The sequence below is a fragment of the Xiphophorus hellerii genome, chromosome 13 (assembly GCF_003331165.1).
Source record: "Xiphophorus hellerii strain 12219 chromosome 13, Xiphophorus_hellerii-4.1, whole genome shotgun sequence".
Classification (NCBI taxonomy): domain Eukaryota; kingdom Metazoa; phylum Chordata; class Actinopteri; order Cyprinodontiformes; family Poeciliidae; genus Xiphophorus; species Xiphophorus hellerii.
This window is the reverse complement of record NC_045684.1, coordinates 2206209-2227106: the sequence shown is the minus strand read 5'-3', so window position 1 is coordinate 2227106 and position 20898 is coordinate 2206209. Positions and strand designations below refer to the sequence as shown.

The window sequence follows — 20898 nt, the reverse complement described above, 5'->3', positions numbered from 1 at the left end:
AAATCCTACACCTGCTAAAATCCAATGCCACTTCATTTTTGTTTGCATTGTTGTTCTCAATGTCTTCAGAGGTTTTGGTGCTGTTTCCTTCTATGGCTTTTTTTGGTGCTGCCCCCTCACAGGCGAGGAGGGGAATAGGTTTTCCAAAGTTTTTAGAACCATAGCAGCTGAAAATGGAATATTTAAATTTTAGCTCCCTAATCAAACCAAGTCTATTAGGTGTGAAAGCAGCGTGGATCTCTTTCTGAGCACTTCTTGTATCAGAAATGGACGAAGGACTAAACTTGTCCAGTATATTAGATCTGAACATTCCAGTTTCTCTCTTTTTATTTTTTCATTTTTCAACTAGCTAAGTAAAATAAATTATTTTCCAGCCCAATACAAGCTAAAATAACTGCACAGATGCCAGGAAACTGGGTGGTGTACTTCTGATTTCTAGTTTCATTCCCATCTTTATATAAGCAGCAGACTATTACAGCAATAAGTGCAGATCAGATCTACAACATCTGTGACCATCGGTCCAGTCCACTAAGAACATAAAAACCAGCCATAATTTCTATTGTATGATGCCATCTGTATCTGGTGCATCAGATTATAAAGTTAATGCAAACTTTAGAGCAGCTGTAGTACACAAGATCAAACAACAGACGTTAATAATTTAGCTGCATCATCACCTGTCCTTCTAGATTTTCTCTTGTTAATGTTTCCAAGGCAGGATTTCTGAACCACAGCATCATTTATGTTTGCCAGCATCATGCAGCAATAAACCGATAATACCACCACTGCCATTTATGTGGACCCAGGCCCAGAACTTCAAACTCCCGTGGCAACTTTTTCCGTTACTGAGTCTCATTTTGTCTCATTTGTCGTGACTCTTCTGTTTATTTTCGGCGCTGAAAGCTCCGGTTGCTAGGACACGGTTTGTCTTAGGAGAGGCTGAGCGAGGGAGGGACCTGTATGAAAAGGGAAAAAAGAAAGAAACGGCAGCAGCGTTGAGGGGGAGAAAGGCGAAATCTGTGAAAGCTTAACGACAAACGAACGAGCTATGAGTCAGCGGGGACATCTGCAGCGCACACGCAGTGGGCACGGTTGCTATTCCTGCGCTCTGTCTGTGTGCTCTGCGCACCCACGCATGAACCCACTTACCTCCGCTCACTAACCTGTCTCGTGTATCTTTGTACTTTGTGCCTGTGAAATATTAGCTCACCCACTTTAGTTTAAAATACCCTGACTGTGCACATCAAACTTTCCTACACGCCCCATCGTTAGGCAGCAGCGTTTTGTGTCATGGCGCCTCACCTGTGCCCAGTGACACCCGGCTTATTGTCTGAAGTATGGATCATATGCTCAGACCAAATTAGTAATCTGCCTTCAGATGGCTGCTAGCTATCTCAGCCAGCTTGTCTGTCTCTGTTGGCGTTCCCTCTGAGCTCCACAGGAGGTCTGAATGCAGCATGTGGTCCATTAGTCATCAGGAACGATTCGGTTTTCCTGGATTTATGATGCCGTTTCTCAAATCTTTACTGGTTAAAACACAAAGTTGCTGCATCTGATGCTTTTGGTCCTTAGATTAACATGAAGGAAAGCAAGAAAGTTGCATTGTTATAATATATAAAGGATGTATTCAGGGTTTATGTGTAGTATAAAGTTTTTCCAGTTATTGCCACTGTGTTTTCCAGAGACTCAAGTTTTTGTCCATGCTCTGAATTTTTGGAAATGTTTTGCAGGATGTTGCGCAGCTGCTGGCTTTGCATCACCACATGTTTCTATTCAAAACTTTCCTTCTGATTTGTTTTTTATTTCTTTTCATAAATCAAGCTCGGATTGCAACAAACGATTATTGTAGTAATTGATTACTCTTATTATGTGATTAATTGATTTATTGCTTATTGCTTACTTTCTAGGCATTCTTTTGCTTAGTTTTGCTTTTCATATGAAACGGCAGGTTTTTTTTATCAGGTTCAAATTATTTTAATAATTTTTAAAAGACAGAACGAGAAAGGATCATCATGTTGCAGGAAAACATCAGTTTGAAGCTATTAAGTTCAGTTCTATGGTGTTTTTTTGTTTGTTTGTTTCCCCTCCAGGGGGTCTTTTGTGGGCTCTAGTGTCCCTTATATGAAAGTAGGATGACAGGAAAGGGGGATGGAGAGGGGGGAAGACATGCGGCAAATATCGCCAGGTCCGGGAATCGAACCCGCGACGGAATTCAAGGACTCGAGGCCTCCAAACGTGGGTCGCGTTATTCCCTACGCCATCACAGCACGCACAATACTATGGTGTTTTTTAAAGTCAGTGTTTATTTCTGTTCAACTTCAAAGGCAACCAAAGAGTTCAATAGTTGGTCTTTAACCTCTAAATTGTGTAACTATATTGATGAATATTGATACAGTGTAGATCCACAGCCTTGAACTTGACCTTTGGCTATAATGTGGCAACGTTGTTCACCAGCAGCCACACTAATATTTTGTTCCTGTCTGAGTGGGCTTCTAGTTCATTGATGGGCTTCTGTTTAATGTGTTACTTTGACAGGAGCTGCTATTAAAACCCGGGTTGTTGCCAGATCTCCGCCGACTGCATGCGCCAAACTTCGCTGCGTTTCGCACGTTCAGGGCTGGACTTTGGTGTTACTATACCCAGCTCTCTTTTTCCATGACTCACTTTGGGTTTTATCAGCAGGTGTAAACGCTCAGTCTGGGTGGAGATTAGAGAAAGTGTGCGTTAAATTAACCAATGAGCACGTGCAGATTTGTAAATAAACAACCAAACAAGAACAGGGTGATCAGTTCCTTTTACTACCCGTTTGGTTTATTGTATAAAAAAAATATTTTGACTTGGCCATCATAACACTAAAAATAGGAGTGTGCCAAGAAAAGTGATTCACAAAAGAATTCAGATTCTCATTTACTATGATTCAGAATTAATAAAAAATAAATAAAATAAAACAAATCCTCTGTCTGTCAGCTGCCATTTTGTTGCTACACTGGAAGTTACTGGGAAGTACGTACATAATTAGGGGTGCAAATTATCAGTTAATCTAAAGTTTGATAAGCGGCCATTTGCTTAAAAACCTGAGTTTCTTTTGTATCTAGAGGGCCGACTGCCTTTCCGTAACATAAAGGGCAAAATTTTTCTGCTTGAGTTCTATTAAAGTGAAACTTAAGGAGCTTGTTGAGTGTTTATATTTCAGAACAGAAATGCATAAAGTGCATTTTGCATCCCATTCTGATATGACCCCGCCATCTTTATTTCTGTATTAACTGGCAGCCAAATTACAACATTTAAAAAGGTCTAAGCATAGGATATTAATCAATCAGTTGGAAGTAATTATAATCTTATAAACCATTTGTTGAAAATTAATCATAATTTGATTAATTATACACAATAAAGAGAAAACAAAAGAGAGAGAGATTCATTTGGCTCCATCTGTGTTGAATGCAAACATTTGGACTCAATTTTGATTTTTACCAAATACCCGGGAAGATCGAGGTTGACTTGAGCATCACTGTTTGCAATATTTTCACACAGTGAATGTAAATTGCAACATTGTCATTCATGGAGGAGGTTTATTTGCAGAAAGGTGGCGCTCTCTCCATGACGCTTTGTAAAACCAGGATGGAGGGAGGGAGTGGTGCCGTTTAACAGAGGGAGTCGATGTTGACTTAAATTTTTATCGCATTATTTTGTGGTAATGTTTGGATAGCAATTGAAAGTGATGAAATGAACTATCTATTACTTATTTTTTATGTAATTGCATCCTGTGACTGCCTGGTTCAACCACACAAACCCCAATACGCTCATGAAAAACATTCCCATTTGTAATGCACTTCTTTAGGACACCAGTTAAATGAAGAAGTGTGATTTGTGTCACTAAACTGCTCACAGTAACTGGAGTATTGTTGGAGTACAATTCGATAAACAATATCATCTTAGCATGGATTAATATTTAAAATACAATAAATGTGAAAGACATGTCATTCTTCCAAAGCAGACTGCAGTAGATCATGAGGATCCTTTGATCACCTACAGATTGAAGCCGAAATCATCATGAAAAATCGTTTTGAATCAGAAATTGATTCTGAATCAGATCATGAGAAAATAACCCATTTTTCTCATTGTTCTGCTTGGGTTCCCGTTCTCCATGAGTGTCTGCTGGGTTTCTTGGTCTCCATGGTGCTGAAGAACCTCTGAGACCAGAACCAGAACATCTGGATTTATTTTGAGATTCAATTAGACACAGCTGGGCTCCATTTACTAATTGGCTGGCTTTGAAAGCGATTGTTTGCACTGGATTTTATTTTGGCGGCAACATATGAATACATACCCCACTTTTCAAAGTTTAGTTTTTAATTGAAAGCTGACATAAAGAAGCTGCACTTCTTTATGTCGGACTAAAAAAGTGAATTTTATTTTAAGAGGAGCTAGAGAAAAGTAAATATTCCTAAAACGTGTGTTAAACAGTCCAGACATCCTGTAAAGTACAGATTTAGGAACTCACGTCTGTTTTTCGTCTAGGTTTTTTTTTGTGGTTCTTTTTCACTGTTATTGTGAGCTTTTAATAAAGTTCCTCCTATCAAACGCAGAAGGCAGTAAAGGATAAAAGGAGTAAATAATACAGTTGCATCATATGGCGCGTTCGGGCAATGATCGCATACATTGAGGCGTGTCGTTGTTGCATCATCCTGCTGTGATCAATAGGACGCAGAACGGCGGCGTGGCGGCAGCGTCCGTGACCATGTGCGTCGCCGCTGCACACATACAAGGGACTTTAAAGTGTGGGAAACAAATTGTAATCTTGGTATTTAGACGAGCGAGATTTTTTACAGCAGTTGCATGAACACACACACACACAGAGAGAGAGAGAGAATTAAGCTTTGTTATATTGTGCCCATATGTTTCCCAGCCTGAGTTTTCTCAGCCTGATTGCCAAGGCACATCTGGTCCTAATAAGGTGTGTGTGTGTGTGGGTGGGTGTGTGTGTGTGCGCGTGTGTGTGATTACGCTTCAGCTCTCCAGCCTTTCAGTCTGGCCTTCTGCACAAGTAGTGTTGAGTCTTTTACTGCGCTTGCAGCATGAAGCCCATACTTTTAACCTTTGTATAATAGTGTGTGGCTCGCAGAGTGTGTCCTGATAGTAGTTATCAGGCCGTATCTCATATTTAGTCTGCTCGTGTTTCAAGGCCTGATAATCTCTTAAAACAGTGTTGATTTTCCAGCTTTGATGCTGATAGGGGCTGTGGTTTGATATATCAGCCGTCTGTGGGAACAGATTCAACCGGAGTGATCATCAGCTGCAGCTTGAGGCGACAATGATTGGGTTTTATATTTTTCTAAGAAAGAAATTACAGATGACAGAAAAGTGTTTTTCAATCGTTCCTTCTGTTATACAGTGGAGTATCAGGGCCAGTTTTTTAATTAACAAGAATATAGGCACAATATTAGCAGAAAAATTTTATGAGAAAAAAGTTTGACATGACCAGCTCAGGTTGTGGTTCTTTCTTCGAAATAGTCTGTTTTACATAATCGCTTCAAAGTCCTGATAATGATTTGATGCTGATGTGATAACAGAGGAAGTATTTCTACTCAGAATTATTTCTTTAAAACTTATGCCAGTGTAGAACTTCACAATATGCTCAACATTCCTCATTTTAATTTTATGTTGTTGTTACCACTTTACCACTTTATTCTCCTTTTCATCCTCATAGTTGACCTGAATTCAAAGTTCAAATAAACAGAAACTGTAAAACATGCTTGTCTAACAAGATGGCCGCCATGGGTGCGCTGACATCACTCTGAACTATGGAAACCAAAGAACATTGATGGGAGTGGGGATCCACATTTTCCAAAAATAAAAACTTCAAAAACCCCAAATTGGATTTATTGCCCAGCCCTAAAACTGAACATGAAGTATTTTCTGTGGTGAAACATCACTAAGATGATCCCCTGTGTTTTTCCGGCAGGGTTCGCCTTCCCAGAGTGGGCCTACAAGCCGGAGTCGAGCCCGGGCTCCAGGCAGATCCAGCTGTGGCACTTCATCCTGGAGCTGCTGAGGAAGCAGGAATACAACGACGTGATCGCCTGGCAGGGCGACTACGGCGAGTTCGTCATCAAGGACCCGGACGAAGTGGCCCGCCTGTGGGGGGCCCGGAAGTGCAAACCGCAGATGAACTATGACAAGCTGAGTCGGGCTCTGAGGTGAAGCTTTCTGCCTTTTCTTCTTTAACTCACCAGAACTCGGGTTGGTTAAGAAGTTCAGACTCGATTTTACTCTGCAGGCATGTTTAGGTAGTTTTCTCTGCTCTCCGGTAAGGTTTTAAATATTCTTTTTAAATTTAAGCTGGCCTCTTATGTGTCCATTCCCCCCAATTCAACATTTACAATGTTACATGAAAATGACTGTAAATAGATGCGCAATTATACAACCGTACATCTTTGAAAAGCAGGAGTGGAGCCTCCTGCATAGTCAGCAAGAATTCAGCAAGTGGTTTCTAGATGGTAAGTCAACAACTAAACACTTGTTCTTTCTAGCAGCCATTGTATGGTAAAACCTGCTGAGCAGATGTCCTGCAGCTCTACTTGGGTTGCTAGGTAAAGGCACAATGCCACTGAACAATTGGGACTTTTTTAAAACGGCTCATTTTCCAGACACCAAAAAAACAATTTGCTGCCAAAAAACAGTTTTTTAAGTGTTTAGGTTGTTTTAAGAAGCAGTTGAGACCCAAATGAAAGTGTAAAAATGTGGAAAATGTGACTTTTGCATAACGTACAGGAAATATGCTTCAAATGAGCTTAAAATGCGGCTTTAAAGTCAGTTTTTAGACAAGCCTGCTTTGAGATGGACACCTTTTCATAGATCCTCCCTCAGCACACCTGTGCTTCATGCAGAAATCAGATCCTGATCTTTATTTCAAGATCAATGTTTCAATATTACTCTTCAAACTGTAGAAAATAAAAAGAAATGCATATATTTATGTGAAAGTGAAGAAGCTTCAGCCTGGGATTTAATGAGATCCATTAGTTCTCATATCTGTGACTCAGATGATCTGTCCTTCCATCCCTCAATCATCCATCCATCTGAATGTCCATCCATCCGTTCTGCCATTATCCATCCGTTCTGCCATCCTTCTGTTCTGCCATCCATCCATCTGTTCTTTCATCCATTCATCTGAACTTCTATTGGTCCATCTATCTATTCGTTCTTCCATCCATCCATCTATCAGTTTCTCCATGTCTCCTTACGTGTATCTGAGTCTGTCTCCATCCATTCACCCACCTATCCCTTTGTCCATTTATGTGTTGGTCCATCCGATTATCAATCTATCCGTGTGTCCCTTTGTCTATTCATCCCTTCATCTTTCTCTTTTTGTCCTTTTATTATCCATCCCCACTCTTCTTCTCTCTTTTACATGTGTATTTGTAGAAACATCTGCCATTGATTCATGCTACACTTTTATTGTTTCTTCTCTAAAAATTGACCAAAAGGACAGAAAACTGCAGAAATTTGCGTAAATAAAAGGATGAAACTTTGACCTGAAAACTGCAGGCGTTCTGGGAAAGAGTGGAATGGTTTTCAGGTTTGTTCTCCATCTTTTCCCGCCTTGTTTATAACTTGTGTTGGGTCGTCGTTGTGGCTGTTTGTGTGGTGCAATTAAAATGAGCCGTCGTGTTTTGAAGCAGCCTCTGCTCCGCGCCGAAGCTCCAGGGTGACGGCCAATTTAGAAACACACACCTTCACCCACTGCGGAGCACATGTGGGATGCTGCTGGGTTTTATTTAGCCACCCGTATGTTCTCATCCTTATTTACACACACATGCACACCCACGCCGACGTGCCCACGCACACACACACACACAAACACACACACTCTTAACATCCTGCTCCGTGTCAGTCCTCCTCCAGCCCATCTGTCCTGTCTGCTTATGAACTTTCTTCTTGCAAGAAAATTTTATTTTATGCCATTTAAATATTTATAAACAACACAATTTATCATAAATGTGATTCTAAATTTAAAGCAATTCATGATTTAGCATCAAAAATTAAACTTATCTGGACTGATCTAAAATCACACGATGCATAAATAAAGAGCAGACAGGTTCAGGTTGCAGGTACCTCCATGAACTTGGAGGGGCGTTTTTACGTAAAGCACAGATATAGAAACAAAGCTTCACCTTAATGGATAGTTTGAATAAGCAAACATGTCTGGCATCTATTAATACAAATGTGCCATAAATTGCTAGATAATCTGTCTGACTCAAACAAGATGCAGGCTGTTTTAAGGTGCAGGAAGAAGTGGAATTTTTCAGTTTTGGATGGGATCTAACTTTTCTTTGTATTTGACCTGCTGATTGCTGGTCGCTGGAAAAATTGACCAATTACAATAAATTCCTAATTAATTGATGCTTTGGAGCGCTGATTGCAGGACATTAAGGTGGTATTTAGTGTCAGTGCTTGTATTTGGATAGTCAATCTGTCCTAGACTCATCAGAACGTCTAAAGTTTTATCAGCACGTAAACAGTCGGTTTTAAAGATGAATTCTTACTTTCTCTCTGATCTGAGCGTTTCACATCAACGACAAGCTGGAACTGAACTCTGCAAGTTTCTTTGTTGTGGTTTCTGGAGCTTTTATACGAACCGCAGGCCGTTAATTGATTCTGACGTTGTTTGAAGAAACTTCCTTTAATCTTTGATGCTTTTCTGCGTCTTTTGAAGTGAGCTAGCAGTGGTGCACACGTGTGCTTTCATTCATGCATGTACAGTATGCACGTGTGGCTATGTTACTGCATTTTATGGCTGAAATATGACTCCTGTCTGTTTTAAGCAAAGATATTTGATAAGAAGAGGCGTGTGGTGATGCATTTTAAACTCACCTTGCTTCCTCCTGGTGTTTGCTTCTTTCACAGCTCTGCTCCGGTTCGCACCTTTGCTAAAACCCCAACGTTTACTATTTGGAAAGGTTTCACCACGTGTCCTCCATGTGCTCTACTTAGATTCACATTGAGTTATTCACCACTTCCCAGTTAGAATATTTACTTCATCTAGAAGTTTACAAACCTTTCTGATAACTACCTTCTACCTACCGACTACCTACTAGGAGTGCACAGATCGCAATTTTCGGGCTGATCACGTTCTATAAAAAGACTTACAATTCACATTTTGGTCAATACCATTAATTGACTATTATTTCAATTATTGATTCATCACAATTAATCGGACTCTTCTCAAACCAAACATTTCACTACATTCAAGCCATTTTTCTGATGAAGACTTGAACTTTGTAAAGAGAATTAATTAAATATCTTGTATTTTCATCAAAGTGTCTCTTTTGAGTCTCCAATCCCTAGTTAACGATTAATTGATTACTAAATTAGCTGACAGTTATTTCCAATTAATCATGTCAGCCCTAGTTTTTAGGTTATTCTAGATAAAAGAAAAAAACAATATAGTCACAGAGGAGTACATTTCCAACTCAGTACAAAAATACTCTAGATTTCAAAATTAATCTTTGTCAAAATGTTGAAAATTTGCTAAAAAACAAAAAACCATTAAAGCGTCTATTTACGACATTAACTCCAAGATCTTCTCTAAGATTATAAAGTCAGACATTTATGCTTGGAATCGTCTAGGAAGGAAGATCCACATCTGAAACCTGCAATCATCAGGATTCATATTGTCTATTATTATTGATCAAAACTAATGAAGGCAGCCTGCCTACTGTAACCACCTGTTTGTTCCTGAGTGATTAAATGACCTCAGCTCTTCATGATCTGATTACTTCCCCTGCTCACAGTTCCTGCCGGTTTTGTCCGTTTGCTGCTTTGTGCGGCCGCTCTCCATGTGAGAGTGTGGGAGTTCATCACAGCCGTTTCTTTCAGAAGAGGCCCTTCACTCTTTGAGTCACTGAGGGGCTCGACGAGCTCCTGCTTTCTCCCTCCTTTGTGCAAAACTCCCGTGACGAATATCATGTCTACGCTGGATTCAGCCTGAGCAGAATGACTCATATCCCCCATTATTGTGTGATTTCTTTAACCGTCGCTCCTAATGTGACCGATCACCTCAAGTTGTGTCGTTTCTTCATGTTTACCTTCAGGTTCCTGAAGATTAATCATCTCTCTTCCTGTCCCAGAATGAATATTTGTTACGCATGTGTCCATAAATAATAGCATTGATCTTTATGGATGGACGGATGTGTAAAAATTAATTGATTGGTGCTCAGGGTGCAGTTATACAAGCTTTTGTAATCTCATTCAGCCTGCACTGCAAAAAAAACTAAATTTTACTGAGTATTTTTTGTTTCGTTTCTATTGCAAATATCTTAGTTCACTTGAAATAAGACAAAATGAACCTTCAGGTAACTTTTCAGCAAGATATAGGAGCTTGTTTTCCGTAAGTAATTCTTGAATATTGATTAAAACATAGGGCTGCAATTAACAATTATTTTTGTAACCAATTGTTCTGTTGGTTATTCTGACAATTAATTTTAAAAAAATTAAAATTGGCATATTCTGCACTTTTCTGTGATTTGTAGCAAAAATGCAAATGCAGCTAAAAAAAATACTGTCTACTTATTTGTTTGTTTTGGGATTAATATTTGACTTTGCATAATGGGAGATAATTTTCCATGCAAAACTAAAAGAAAAAAAGGCATTTGAGGAGATCTGGGTTGAACAGATTTATATATTTTTCATATTAAATGCAAAATGTAATGTTTTGCATGTTGTTTCTTCAGCAAATAGCCATTTTTAGAGTCTATTAATGATTAATCGATTACTAAATTAGTTAATGATTATTTCAATAATCCATTAATCAGAATTAATTTGATTAATAGTTCCCGCCCTAATAAAAAGTACTGTTTCCACTGGCAGATATTTTCAGTTGTCATCTGTCAGTGGAGTAGCATTTTTCTCAATAATAAGGGATTATTGGCCTGAAACAAACCCCTTAATCTTGCTGAAATGTTACTTGTGAGTTAGTTTTGTCTTATTTCAAGTTTAATAAGACATTTGCACTAGAAAATACTTGGTAAGATTTTGTGTTTTTGCAGTGTGAACCAGACATCATCCATAAATCCATGTGCAGATTCACCCACCGATCTCCTCTGTGCTTCATGTAACTGGAAATGATGCGTATTACATTTCCCAGAATGAAGTGGCCGGTCTCTGCTGAATGAGGTTCTCCGATTTACTTGTTTTTGTGTAAAGTAGTATGAATGTGGCTGTTGGTGAGTCACACTGAGCCATTTTCTTGTCTTTTGGAGGAGCTGTCAGCAGCTGCCTATTCACTCTTTGCATCACTCTGTGTGCTGACGATGACTAATGCACTCCTACTAATGGAGCCGCCTGGATAAGACTAAATCTGAATGGATGTCTCACCTCCTTCAAGCTCACAGTGAGGCTTTGAATTGAAGCGTTGTGTTCAGTCAGGAAGCGGCCTGTTTATGGAGGTTTACATCACTCTTTCCATCAAGAACTCCCCTCCTCTAACAGCATTTTGTTTCTTTAAGCTGTGTTGATCAGTCTCACTGTGCATCATTGTATCTTTACCCACTTTGTTTGGTGTGTTTACTCTTTTCTGCACCAACCAGGCTTTTCCTTGCTTATTTCTTTGATAGCAGACCCACCTTGATGGCCTGTGGGTTTTTATTCTAAGGACTGTAGCATAAAAGAGAAAAGAAATGTTCTGCAGTTTCGTTGATGGAGGCCATAGTTTTGAATGCAACGGAAGGAAGGAATTATTATTCCTATTTATGCGTCAAAGAACCTTTTGTGTTGTTTTATAAGTCTGTGCTTTCATGCACATGAGAAAAGCAAAGTGTCTAGCCTCTAATCAGGGGTCCACAACCTTTACAAACATCCACTTTTACCCTCAATCCAGATTTTAAAAATTGTTTACAGCCTCAAATATAACATGACCTTTTGGAAAAAATGACAACTTCTCATTTTAGTGAATATCTAATTGGGAAGCAAACATATTATTTCCATTTTTAGGTTTTAAGTTGTGGTGGGACTCTATTAAAAAAAATTTGTTTATTGCAGGATCTGTTGTGCAAAATTCACTTTTTGCTTGTTTTTATACTTCTATCCTTTACTGTTTCTAGAAACTATTCAAGTGCTAAATAAAAGCCTTATGTAACCGTTTTCTACCAATAAGTTAATGGTTTTTGGTGTTTGAAAACAAGCCGTTTCAAAAACCCACTGATTAAGTCACAGTCGGTGGGTACAGCCCAGTTACCTAGCAACCCAAACGGAGCTCCGCCTACTCCACTATTTGAAGACAAGCCCGATTGGTCTGCTGGTTTTACTGCTGACCAACAATCGGAAACCTCTGCTGCATCCTTGATAGTTGTGCTTCTTCAGCATCGAAATATGCGGTTTTACAGCCATTTGCAGCCATTTTCAAGAGTCTAAAGGGCAAGTTTAAACGTTGACCTTGGGGGCGTGGCCAGCAACAGCTTATTTGCATAAAAGTGACAGAGCCCTAAAACGGCTCATTCTGGAACGAGTTCACAAACAGCAGAACTGAGGAGCTGAAATCTCATTGTAGGAGAATGATTTTGTTTTTATAACCCACAGACCTTTCCTAACTTACTTAAAAGGAAGCATAATGGGTCCCCTTTTAATATTTTTCACAGTATGTTACTAAAAATGTTTAAACTTTTACAGTGGACTTCAAGTATTCACAGGAGTTAGAGACCAACAGGTGCTGACAAAACAATTCGAACCTCTTATTTTAATAATCCAAACACTCAACATGCATTAATACACATATTAGAAACCATCTTGGCACTATTGCATAGACCTTAAAATACTGTTGGTTTATAGGTCACTGAACTTCTTAGCATCCAAATACTACCAAACATGGAGAAGCAGCATTCAGCTTCTATGCACCACAAATCTGGAACAAACTTCCAGAAAAACGCAAAACAGTCGAAACACTGAGTTTCTTTAAATCTAGACTAAAAACTCACCTGTTTAGAGTTGCTTTTGAAACATTATAAATGAAACACTGACCAACATTTTTTGTGTTTTTATGATGTGAAGCAGTTTGTTGCTGAAATGTGCTATAAAAATAACATTTTGATTGATTGATTTGATATTGTAGAAACGAATTAATTCAGACTAATTTATCCCCACTCTTGGGGTTACAGCCAATCAGCTTCAAAGAAAATAAATAAAGTTCCTGGATTGGCTGCTTTACAAACACCAGGAATTATTGTGTCAAGTAGCATTGAGAGTAGCTTCTAAAGCTGTATTTAATTTCCAATATGTTCAGTGGTTTGTATAAGCTTGAAAATCTCTCCTAAGGTTTTCTTTTCCACGTGATGAATTTAAACTGCTGCTAACTTCGGTAAATCTGGCTCCACGGTGAATAACCTGCAGGTGATAACATCTTCCTGTCTTCCGCTCTCTGCACAGATACTACTACAACAAGCGGATCCTCCACAAGACCAAAGGGAAGAGGTTCACCTACAAGTTCAACTTCAACAAACTGGTGCTCGTCAATTACCCCTTCATCGACATGGGCTCTGGTAGGTACACATTCGCAGCAACGTGAAAACTGCTGGCCGGGTCGGTGTTAAAGCGCGCTGAGGTGATTTACGCAGCAAGGAGGGGAAGCGTTACGCCTGCTTCTGGGGAAGGTTCTGTTGGTTTGTGTCGAATTTTAAACTGAAACATGAAAAACGAGATCCAGCTGTTGGATCTTTTACTCATCAAACGTTCATCTTCCTGCGTTTCAGACTTTATAGATAATTCAGTTTCATTTTAATCTTTTAAGCTTGCTTGTTTTAATGCACTTTTTTATTTTATATTCCAACATCTGCTACTTTTATTGGGGAAATGAATGCAAAGGAGCCATACTAAGGCTAAGGATTCAGACTATTTATGGTTACAGATGACACAAAAATAAGATTATGTCTTTTTGATATATTTTCTAACCCTATTTTTGAAAATAGCTTAACTTTTGTTATTTAATGCATATTTTAAATAGTTTGGAACTTTTGCATCATATAAAATTCAGTTAAAAACAAAAAACTGCAGACTGGCTTTGTTGTTTTTAATTGCCTTTGCATTGCATTTACTACACTTTTTACTATACATTGCACCTCTGGCAAAGACACATAAAAGTCTTTAAAGCAAGTTTACTGCTGTAGTTTAAAAACAAAAACTGTAAAAAGAGTAGATGAGAGTAGAATGTGAAAAACCCACAGTAGGCAGGAATAATTGATGCCTCTTTTCATTTATATTTAAGCCAATCAGAGTTTTTTACATTTTCCCTTAGATGATAACATTAATGGTTTTTGATGTGGCTCATTGCCCAGGGTAGCATATCACTGGGGGTGGCCTCAGCTACAGATTTTATTTATTTACTTGTCTAAGTTGGAAGTAGGCACCCACAGATGTGTACAGAATAGGCACTGAAATAAATGACTGTAAAGAAATATTTAATTGTTTGTAATGAATCAAAACTGACTTTGAGCATCGCCATTACGCTCATCAAACATGAACTTAAATGTTTTACACTAAAGAGAAATTCTTTCAAACAAAGTTTCACATTAATGAAACATTTTTTTATTATTGTGTGTAAAATACAAACGCTTTTTCAATTTAAATGGTAGGAGCTCAGACTACGGCACTTGCCCAGGGTGTCTTTTAAAGGGATGACAACCTGGACATGAACATGATGTATGAATGAATCACATTTCTCTTAAATATGGGAAAGAGAAGCGAACATGTTATTCAATTACAGCTAATGTGACAAATCTCACTCTGTCATTTTACGGCAGGGGTCACCGACCTTCATAACTCTAACTTTTAGAGTTATAACTCTAATAGATTGTTAGAGTTATAACTAGTTAACTAGTTAGTAGTTAGTTAGCTTTTTCCACCCTTTCTAATCAGGTTTTAGCTGAAATATTCTCGTTTCAGCTTCACCAAAGTTGTTAGATCTTTCTGCTGTAATAGGAGGGACAATACGAGCCAATGAAGAGCTAAATAAAACGTTTTTCTTACTTTTTAGTGGATGTTGATCTTCATTTTGTCAAAACTGACTCAGATTTCTGTTTTTAAGTTTTATTTCTTCTTTATTTCCTCCTTTAGAGGGAGCTGTTGAGCAGCTTTTTTTCTCCACAGGCTCAGTTTGCCAGAAAAAAAACCCCTAAAGATGTTGTTTCATTAGTGGAACAAATCAGAAACATGTTGAAGGCGTGGAGGCGTATATGCTGCTCTCTGACATTCGTCTTAATCTGCCCAGTAACCGACCGCATGCGTCTCCAGACCCCAGCGCGCCACGTCTGCGCTTTTCCCCTCCTCCCTGGGGCGCAGCCGCTTTGGGCCCGGCCACCCAGCGTAAACATGGCCCATATGGAGCGTTGGAGACCGGGTGACATAAGCGAAGCACGAAACTTTAATTATAGCCTCTGTGTGATGTGGCCCACACACTGACATGTTGTGATACGTACGCGCTTGCAGCTTCTCCTCCACCCGTCATTCCTGACACACATGGCACAGATGTGTTTTTCTTTTTTTAAACGACAGACGCTGGAAAAAAAAACAGAGGAACCCAGCCCATGTTTGTAATGGCAGTCGGGTCGACTTTTCCAATATTTAATCCCGGCATGTGTTCGGATGCCAAGAATTTATTGCAGTGCCACAGGCTCAGAAGGGGGAGGCAGGAGGAGCTCATCAGGCCTCGGCCTAACCTCTTGGTTCCTCTCAGCTTTTAAGGCTTATGGCTCAAGAGAAAATATAAGAATCCTCTTCATCTCATCTTGAATGTAAACAAATCAAAGGAAATGATTGTAGATTTCAGAAGAAAGAAGGTTAAATCAAACCTTATTTCCACCATGGGAGAAAAAGTGGAGGTGGTTGAGGAATATAAATAGCTCGGTGTTCACCTGGACGACAGGCTGGATTGGAGACGCTTCTATAAGAAGAGACAGAGCGACTGGAGGAAGCTAAGACCCGTCAAGGTTTGCAGCAAGACGCTGCAGATCTTCCATAACTTTGTTGTTTCATCTCTTCTGCCACGGCATCAGAGCAAGGGACCTAAAAAGTCTCAACAACCTTATAAAGAAGCTGGTTCTGTTCTGGTTCTGTTCTGGGGACGACTGTGGAAATCAAACCTTATTTCACAAGATGAAGATGCAAAGGCGGATTCTTCATAAAACTAAGAATACTATGGACAACCCTGGCCATCCTCTCCATGAGACTGTCTTAGAAAAAGTGTCTTCAGTCAGAGGCTTCTTTAGATTCACTGAAACACAGACTGCTACAGGAGATCTTTGCTGCCAACAGCCATCACCATCTATAATAACTCTGAAGAATCTGTATTAGTAGGAGTTACAACAACTGCCTGAAATAAAAGCCACTTTTTGAAAACATTTTCAATCATTTTTTAATTTTTTTTCTTTAGAAATATAGAGGCAGTAAAAATCAGTTACTATCAGTGGTGCTTTGAACTAAAACTTTTTTGAAGGACTATTTTGTTTACTGAGACTTCATAATTCATTTATTTGATTCATTTTGTTGTTTTATTTATTTAGGATATTTAAAATGTCTTCTAGTTCCAGGGTCAAATGTTCATTTGAATTTAAAGTTTATTCATCTCTGAGAATGTGTTTTTGCATTATTATGCCATTAAAATTATACTACTTGAAAATGGTCTCAAAACAACAATATTATCATTTATCACAATAATTTCTGGGAAGGTTTATCTCCCAGCAAAATGTTTTATTGTGACAGACCTAATTCTGTTGTTTTATTTATTTAGGATATTAATATCTTCCAGTTCCAGTGTTCATTAGTTTCATAGGTTTATTGATCTTTGAGAATGTGTTCTTGCATCATTATGCCATTACCATTATGTTACTTGAAAATGGTCTCAAAACAACAATATTATGATTGATCATAATAAAGTGATACGTTATGGGACAGTTTATCACTTATAAACGCCCACCGCTACAGGAAGCGAGTCTGAACTGTTCTCTTGTTCTGAACTGTTCTCTTGTTCTGAACTGTTCTCTTGTTCTGAACAGTTCTCTTGTTGGTCGCAGGTCGTGGAGTGCCTCAGAGCGCGCCCCCCGTCCCCACCGGAGGAACACATTTCCGCTTCCCGCCCTCCACCCCGTCGGAGGTTCTGTCCTCCAGCGAGGAGCTGCGCAGCCCCGGCGTGTTCAGCACCGTGGCGCGCCGCATGGCCCGCGGCTCCGTCAGCGACTGCAGCGACGGCACCTCCACCAACTCCGAGCTAGAGGAGGCGGCGGCGGCCGACGAGCGCGCCATCGGGCCCGACCGGGCCTTCCGGGGGCTCCTCGCCCCCCGCCTGCCTCACGAGTCCCTGTTCAGGTTCTACGGGGGTCACCCGACCCCAGCGGGGCTACCCAGGCCCGCGCCCAGGGTCCACCCCGACCCTCTGTCCCCGTTCCCCGTGTCCCCCCTGCCCGGGCCCGGAGGCCTGCTGTCCCCCGCCCTGTCCATGACCCCCACCCCCCACCTGGCCTACACCCCGTCCCCCTCCTTGTCGTCCCCCATGATGGGCTCCCACTTCTCCTTCAACCCGGAGGACATGAAGCACTACCTGCAGGCCCACACCCAGTCCGTTTACAACTACCACCTCAGCCCCCGGGCCTTCCTGCACTACCCCAACATCATCGTCCCCCAGCCGCACCGCCCCACCCTGGAGAAACCCGCCCCCCACCACCTGCAGCCCCCGCCCATGCCGCTGCCTCTCGGCCAGCAGCCGGCCGACGACGCGCACGCCTCGCCGTTCAAGTTCAAGCTGCAGCCGCCGCCGCTCGGCCGCAAGCAGAGGGAGGCGGGGAGCTCGCTGGCCGCCGCCTCCTCCTCCAACCACGCTTCCTCGTTTACCGGCGCCGGTCCAAACGCCGGATCTGCTGCGGGAGGAGCGCCGCCAAAGATCAAGGTGAGTCGGCTTTGGGTGCATCTCAGAGTAGCACTGGAATATTAATAAAATGATTGGTGTTTGAAAATGTAATTTATAAAAATGAAGACTTTTTTTTCACCGATGCATTCCTCGTGTTTCTGTAGTTCAGAGTGATGTCAGCACGCCCAGGGCAGCCATCTTGTTTCGCAAACATGTTTTACAGCTTCTGTTTATTTGGATTTGAGGTTACAATACGATGTTAGGGCCAAGCAACAAATTTGTTTTTTAATTACAAGAATAAAGTCGTATGACAGTGGATTTTAAATAATACAAGAATAAAGTGATTATATTAGGAGAATAAGGTCATAATGATACGATAATAAAGTCATTGCCAGAATAATGTTTTAATAATAAAGTCCTAATAATGCAAGAATAATCATTAACAGAATAAAGTCATAATAACAGAATGATAAATTAGTAATTTTATGACAACTCGAACATTGGAACGTTGAGCGACTTGGTCAACATACCTTACAGGTAAAATTTAATCTTTAAACACATCAGCGTCAAATTATTATCACTAGGATTTAGAAACGATCCTGTAAATGACCGAATCTATTTCAAAAAGAACCAAACTGAGCTGGTCACATCAGATCCGGATAAATATACTTTTTTTTAAGACTATATTCTCTTAATTAAACAGAAATTCTCATAGTCTGACCCTGAAACTGTCATAAAACCTTTTTTGAAAATAATGGATAAAAAGTTTTATTAAAATCGGATCTGTAACCAAAAACTGAGATTCTATTTTTAGGCCCCAGAGAATCGGAGATTATCGCTGATCTGTCGATCCCCTGCAGGTGGAGCCGGTCTCCGACCTGTCTGAGGAAGACGTGGAGGTGACCGACATCAGCGAGGAAGACGAGCTGAACCCCAACAGCGAGGATGAGGAGGGAGACATGTTCCCCCCTCTTCCTCACAGCCGTCATCATCCTCATCTCCATCTGAAGAACGGGAGCGGCGGCAGCCCGTCCGCTCCTCATCCAGAGGAAGACCCCGACGATGACGAAGAGGTGTTCAAAACTCCCGCCACTCCGCCTCCTGGCGGCGCCGCCGCCTTCCCGCTGGTGGGCCTGAAGACCGAGCCGGGCCAGGCGGCGGCGGCGCCCGTCAGTCCCGGCGGAACCCGCTGCATCCCGCTCAAACTGCGCTTCAAACGCCGCTGGAGCGAAGACCAGCGGATGGAGGCGGACGGAGACCGGGACGAGGCGGAGGACAAGAAAGTGAGAGGAGAGGGGGAGGACCAGGAAGACGGGAAGAGAGAGGGAGAGGAGAGCAGCGGAGCAAGAGGAGTGATCCTGGGCCTGATGCTGCCGCCGGCGCCGACCCAACGCCGAGCGAGCTCCGAGCTGCAGAGAGCTACGGCGCAGCTGTCGCTGGAAAACGCCAGCTGCTGAAAAACAAACCCAACATGGCAGGTTCTGCAGAACCAGACGTTCGGCCGGAGCCGGAAATCTGGCTTTAGTAAACGTAGCAGGTTTCATATAATGTTTTCAAAAAACCAGAACCAACAGTTTTGTTCTTTGCTTTTAGCTGAACTCATTTGGGTCGTTTGCAGGAAGATTTGTGCAATAATTCACAAATTCTGGCTTCAGTTACCTAAATCAGGTGTCCAAAGTGTGGCCCGAGGGCCTTTTGTGGCACTCAAAGTGATTTTGTGTGGCCCTCAACCAAAATACAAAAATCGCACAAACTTGATAGTCCAGCTCAGCGTTGGAGGTATGCAGTTAAACAAATCATTTTAAAAAAAGATGTGAATTAAAGTCTCCTAAATATTAAATATGGAATGTACAACACAAAGTACGCATTTAATTAAATTTTATAGTAAACAGAACCACAAATATTTTGCGATATTTTTTTTCTCTGAAGACTTTGATGCAAACACTTTTAAAGAAATCTATTTTCTGTTTTTGTTGCTCAGAATATACAAAAAATCCAAAGATAATAGAAAAAACATCAACATTTAAGATTGTAATTAATTTTTTTTAAACAAATAAAATTTGTGTTTCAGATCTACAATAAGTTACAGATCCCTCTTCTATTAAGTCAGACATCTTTATTTGAATAAATTATGTGTTCACTGCAAAAAATACCAAATCTGACCACTGATTTTTGGTCTAGTTTTCAGTTCAAATATTTTAGTTCAGTTGAAATAAGACAAAACTAACTTGCAAGTAACATTTTATCACAAAATAGATTTTTTAAGTCAATAATTCCATAATATTGATGAAAACGTTCCACTATCAAATCGTTTCACTTATAACAATGTTTTATTTTATTTGTGTAATTCGTGCTTTTTCATCAATATTAAAGAATTATTTACTTCAGACAAGCGCTTGGATCTTGTTGTAGAATTATTTATAAGTTAGTTTTGTGTTATTTTAAGTATATGATGTTTACTAGGCCAAAAGTACTTAAGAGTTTGTGTTTTTTGCAGTGTACTTATTTGTGCAGATAAAAATTAAACATTTAGCAATTTTTAAAATAATTTTAATTTAAACTGTTTTAAAATTCAATCTCACGTGGCCTTCAATTACTTTCAACTTGACAGTTTTGGTAAAAAGTTTTTAACTGAGCTAAATGAACAAATCATCTTCCTCCGCGTGACGCAGCGACCCGTTCGGAGCAAAAACAAGGAACAAAACGAGCTGTTTGCGCAGAATCATGTTGAAATCATGGTGTTTGCTTGGCGAATACAGCTGGACCTGCTCTGCGACACATCATCACGTCTTTAACACTAAAACTCAGATTTAAACCCGACTACAGAGTTGCCTCGGTCTACTTCTGATCACAATCGTGCCCAAATCCAGTAGATAAATGTTCGGGGGAGGCGACCGGACGTTGGGAGTCGCCTCCGGTTCTTGTTCGTTTCTTCTTTTACCCAACATGGAGCCGACAGATCCTGATGTTACTGAAGAATCAGCCGCCTGTACAGAGATTCTAGAAGTGCCTGGAAG

The 20898-nt window shown here is 40.4% G+C and overlaps 1 protein-coding gene across 2 annotated transcripts in view; it reads left to right on the top strand.

Annotated features, from left to right (window-relative positions):
* erf (Ets2 repressor factor) overlaps positions 1-19732 on the top strand; it is a 41309-nt gene extending 21577 nt beyond the window's left edge. For both annotated transcript variants that reach the window (XM_032581671.1, XM_032581670.1), the window contains 4 exons: positions 5960-6194; positions 13414-13526; positions 17052-17920; positions 18742-19732. In XM_032581671.1, coding sequence (XP_032437562.1) covers positions 5960-6194; positions 13414-13526; positions 17052-17920; positions 18742-19338 — 1814 coding nt within the window. In that variant the 3' untranslated portion in view covers positions 19339-19732. The remainder of the gene's footprint in view (positions 1-5959; positions 6195-13413; positions 13527-17051; positions 17921-18741) is intronic.
* The last annotated feature ends 1166 nt before the right edge of the window (positions 19733-20898 follow it).